Source organism: Ziziphus jujuba, chromosome 1, assembly GCF_031755915.1.
Source record: "Ziziphus jujuba cultivar Dongzao chromosome 1, ASM3175591v1".
Taxonomy (NCBI): Eukaryota; Viridiplantae; Streptophyta; class Magnoliopsida; order Rosales; family Rhamnaceae; genus Ziziphus; species Ziziphus jujuba.
In genome coordinates this window covers 34,374,079-34,379,675 of record NC_083379.1, presented here as the reverse complement: position 1 = coordinate 34,379,675, position 5,597 = coordinate 34,374,079, and the positions used below count along the sequence as shown (strand labels likewise).

Here is a 5,597-nt window from a genome sequence, read left to right as displayed (position 1 = left end):
CGCCAAAACCAGTGTCTGGGTCTAAAAGACTGCGAACAGATATGTAGGAATGATTGTTCCTGCAAAGCCGATGCATCTGCTAAACGTGATGGAACCGGCTGCAAAATTTCATCAGGCCAAATGCAAGATGAGCCCCAACGCCGGTTTACATAGTATTTTCACATTCGTAATAGCAGTTTAACAATAGAGAAAACAATGGTAGTAGTATAATTATAACAAGAACAACAGGTACTATTTTGATGCTGTTTAAATTATTCTGATTTGAAAATGGCATTGACAACTTTTTCACATTATGTTAAATTAATGACCATTCATGCATGGCAATTCCTTAAACCTCTTCAGGAAGTCATCCAAAGAAGAGATTGTTGTGGGTAAGCATCGTTTCCCCACTGGTTTCCTTAACAGTTGTTGCTATAATCTGCTCATTGTGCTATTCGATGCTGAAGGGCTACTTTTTCTTTGGAGGTATCTCTCATATTTGTATTTTAGCATGCTCAACAATAATTTGATCAAACAAATTATAAAGAGATTTTCCTGATTGTATTCACCAGGGAAAAAAGGAAGCCGCAGGAGCGATGCAAGCATGAATACAGAGGTATTGAAACGCAAACTGGGGACTGGTATTGCAGCCATTAATGAACTCAGTGGCGCTACACACAAGCTGAATTTACATGGGAAGCAGGATAGTGAATTATTTTTCTTCAGCTTTTCTCCGCTAGAAAGTGCAACACGCCACTTCTCTGATGAAAATAAGCTAGGCCAGGGTGGTTTTGGGCCAGTCTATAAGGTAAAATTTGATTCTAGAACATTGAGACAATCCAATTTTCTTTGTAACATATGAAAATGAAAAATAATAGAGTAGTATTCTTCAGGGTACATTGACTGATGGACAAGAGATTGCAGTCAAAAGACTCTCTAGAAGATCTAGACAAGGAGTAAAGGAATTCAAAAATGAAGTTATGTTAATTTCAAACCTACAACATAGGAATCTTGTTAGAGTATTGGGTTGTTGCATTAAAGGAGAGGAGAAGATATTAGTCTATGAGTATTTGCCTAACAAAAGTTTGGATTCGTTTCTTTTCGATTCGTTACACCTTGCCAGATACTTTCAGTTTTTTGCTTATTTGTCTAGTAATTTCTGCATTTATGAGCTTACTGCTTAGTACACACTGTACAACAGATGCAACAAAATGAGTTTTGCTTGACTGGAAGAAACGCATGAACATCATTGAAGGGATCGTGCAAGGACTTCTATATCTCCACAAATACTCTAGACTAAGAATTATCCATAGAGATTTGAAAACGACCAACATCTTATTAGACAACAACATGAATCCAAAAATCTCCGATTTTGGGACAGCAAAAATCTTTGAAGAGAATGAATCGCGAGCGAACACAAATCGCATTGTTGGGACATAGTCAGTGAAGTTAGCAATCTTGTTTTTCCTTTTCACACATTTGCCTCACTTTAATATTTCATACAACTAATATCAATTCCATTCCACATTTTGGCACTGATAAAGATTTGTTAAATGATGAAAACAATGGTTATATGTCTTCTGAGTATGCCATGAATGGTCTATTCTCTGAAAAATCTGATGTCTTCAGTTTTGGAGTCATGATGCTAGAAATCCTAAGTGGCTGGAAGAACAATGGTTTCCCTCAGTCAAATGAATTTTCTAACCTACTAGAATATGCAAGAGTAGTAAGCTTCAATATCATTGCTGCATTTCAAAGAACTTGCATATGACTTTCTCTAGGATTGGGCTTTTAGTAGAACTTTCCATCTAGGCATGGCATCTGTGGACAGAAGGAAGATGCTTGGAGCTAATGGATCCAGAGGTGGCAAAAACATGTATAGACACAAGGAAATTTAGATGGTATGTCGAAGTTGGTTTGTATTGTGTGCAAGACGGTGCAGAAGATAGACCAACCATGTCAGATGTTGTGTCAATGCTTGGAAGCGATACATAAACTCCTTCAGGTCCCAAACCACGAGCTTTTTCGAGGCTTGCAAAATATAATTTGGCAGAGAATCCAGGAATATGGTCTATAAATGATGTATCAATTTCAAATATACATGCTAGATAGCATGCTCTATAAAAGTGACGTTGTATGCTAGACAGAATGCTGTATTCCAGAGCAATTTTGGATATAGAAACACGAATAATATGTGAAAAAATGCCAGCAGTAAATTTTATCCTCTCCTTTTCTTTTTCTTTGGCAGTGTTTATATTTCAGTTTTTAATTTTTTTCTTGAAGGTTTTACTTTATTTGTGTGTAATTGGATTATGTTGTAAATGATATAGTTAAAGTTCTTAGGTAACTCTAAGATTAAAGAAACCAGAGACAATGTTAAATAAAAAAATAAAAAAATAGAAACATCAAATTAGAAACCATTTTAAATTGTAGTTCATTTTGATAAATATTTTTTTGCTGTCATTATAATTGATTATCATTATAGGTATTTACTATTCATGTATTCTTAATTTCTAATTAAAAAATAAAAGGAAAAGAAAAACTAAATACAGAAATATTACAAAAGGAAATCTAACGACCTTGGCCATATGTGTGCATGTGAATTGGCTGCACATTTCCATGCGTAGCTTAATAATGTAATTAATGTCCACTTTCAACATGCTGTTCCCTTTTTTTGGAGCCTAGGAACCAGGATTAACAGTAAGATCATCGTCAGCTAGGCTATATTCAAGGAATAAATAGTATATGTAAGTTTGTTTTACCTCTTTTATATATTTATAATTGAACATATACATAACGCTACAATGGCTAACGTCTTTCATTGTATGGTGATTAACAATCACCCATCACCATGTAATCAATGCGATTGTAAATATAATCATGCACATCACAATTATGAATGATTATCTCCCACTAAAAGATGGATAGCATCACTCATGAAGTAAAATTGCGAATATATACATTATATATATTTATATAATTATCTCATCTATTTATATAAATTAATTAAAATAAATTTGGTAACAATGATTTGTTATGTATATGGATATTTATATGCTATAAATGCACTGGAATGAATATTGATATTCAATAAATTAACATATTGATCTTATTTGTAAATATTCAATACTGATAATCAGTCAGTTCCGATCGGTTTTGACCAATGATGGAAACTGGTGGGTCAAGCGGTCAGATATTTAACCGATAACATTTTTGTTGGTTACGGTTTTGAGCCCATTTTTTCATTGGGCTTCAAATTCTGAATTGTATCAAGTTTGGGTGACATTTGTATTCCATTTGGGGCTTCATCAATTTGAAAATGGGAAATTTGGCCCAATATCCCTTTTGGGATTAGCTTAATGATATCTGCCCCTTCGTTTGCTATCATTTTTTCTCTACCCTTCAATACCTATTTTAACCTTAAAATAATGAAAAATGATTTGGATATCCATCCACATGGGTTTCGGTAATTACCGATGAAACCTATGGTAATTTTTCAAGTAACTACAAATTGATTATCGTAGGGTTCATCGGTAATTAGCGAAACCCCTATAGTTATCACATTTTACCAATTTTTTGGCCCCCACAAGTCCCCTAATATGTGTTAAATACAACAATATGCAAACTATATATTCTTCAATAATCTTAAGGAGAAAAAACACCAAAAGTTCTGAAAAAGTTCTTAAATTGGAACAAAAATTTGATTACCGTAAGGCCTTCGTAATTACCGATGAAACCTATGGTAATTTTTCCAGTAACTACAAATTGATTACAGTAGGTTTCATTGGTAATTATGAAAGGGCTTACGGTAATCAAATTTTTATACCAATTTGAGAATTTTTTCAGAACTTTTGGGGTTTTTTATCCTTAGGATCGTTGAAGAATGTATATTTTGCATATTGTTGCGTTTAACACACATTAGGGGACTTGTGGGGGCCAAAAAATTGGTAAAATGTGATAACCATAGGGGTTTCGATAATTACCGATGAAACCTACGGTAATTTTTCCAACAACTACAAATTCATTACAGTAATCAAATTTTTGTGCCAATTTGAGAACTTTTCAGAAATTTTTGGGTTTTTTCTACTTTAGGATCATTGAAGAATGTATATTTTGCATGTTGTTGCATTTAACACACATTAGGCGACTTATGGGGGCCAAAAAATTGGTAAAATATGATCATCATAGGGGTTTTGGTAATTACCAATGAAACCTATGGTAATTTTTCAAGCAAGGACAAATTGTAATACCAATAGGATTTCGGTAATTACGATGAAACTGTTGGCATTAGTAATTACCGATGCATCATCGATAATCAACTTTATTTGAAAATTTTCCATTTTTTTCTATTTTTTTGTAGATTCTTTTGTTGAGGATCATTAATAAAGTTATATTTAGTATCTCTGTAACAGTAAAAAACATACAAAATACTAAACACACAATGCTATTTTGCCAAAACAATACAACAAATGACTTTTTCAACAAAACAATACATGAAAACAACGACTTTTTTACCAAATCACACATTACGCACTTGAGCTACTAATTACATTCTTACAACATTGCATAACACACGCATACAACAACTAAAAGGATAACAAAATGTTCCTTTCAGCACTAAACAGAAATCTTTCAAAATTCTATTCGTAGTTAGTTTCAATTTTTGTACAAATTGAATGGGAAGATACAATAACAGTGGTTTTTCTTTGTTTCGAAGGCCAAAACAATGTCGTTTAAGATGGGTCCTCCAAGTAATGTTATTCCGTTCCCGCAAGATTCATAGGAGCTCGAGCAATTAAGTATTAACGCCGTAATGATCAATTGGTTAGGCACTTATTACTATTGTATGCTCCATGATAATTACAAATATAACTGCAACCATCTTCATTGGCTTCAAAATTTGGCCATTACCTTCCAAGGCTCTGACATTTATTCAAGCTTCTTCTTTTCCCAATCCCATCAAATCAACCACAACTGGATCAGTACCAAGAGGAGCTGAGAATGTTGACTGGAACAAATGCAAAAGAGAATGTTCTAAAATAATTTTGAAATTTGAAGTCACATTCTAGTAGGGAAAGAAAATTGATCTTATTAATGAATATAAATATAATATACCTTGTACCAAACAAGAATCCTACTTGTTGGAAGACCAATGTCGTGCCATACATAACTAGTTGATTCAGAGGTTTGTGCATAAAGCTGCTTTACATAACCTGCCAACTCAACCTTATATATCCATTTATCCTTGGACAAGTACACTGGATCTAAAGAAAATTTCCATTAAGAAAAAAAACTAAATATCACTGGTTAAAAAATATATATAGCAAAGAAAGGTCTCAATTTTCGATATATGAAGAATTTTAATGTGCTCGCATGAATAGCATAATATATATATATATATATATACCTATATCTGATATAGAATCATGCTGATACAAACCAACAACACTAGCAAATAAATTCTCAGTGGACCAGTGGAAAGCACTCCTGCGTGATCTGGTTAGATAAGCTCAGACTTGGCTACACCTATATTTAAATACATATATATAAATCATTCACTTTTTATTTATAATATGTATACTTTTTCTGCTGCAGTTCTAGAAGTCAATTTCAAGAAC

At 33.1% G+C, this 5,597-nt stretch overlaps 1 protein-coding gene across 1 annotated transcript; it reads left to right on the top strand.

Annotated features, from left to right (window-relative positions):
* The first annotated feature begins 313 nt into the window (after positions 1-313).
* Positions 314-2,001, top strand: LOC112490516 (G-type lectin S-receptor-like serine/threonine-protein kinase B120). Its single transcript, XM_025070394.3, has 6 exons — positions 314-371; positions 552-787; positions 873-1,095; positions 1,193-1,417; positions 1,545-1,696; positions 1,792-2,001. Exons 1-6 carry the CDS (start codon positions 314-316, stop codon positions 1,972-1,974), a joined length of 1,077 nt encoding a protein of 358 aa, XP_024926162.3. The 3' UTR covers positions 1,975-2,001.
* The last annotated feature ends 3,596 nt before the right edge of the window (positions 2,002-5,597 follow it).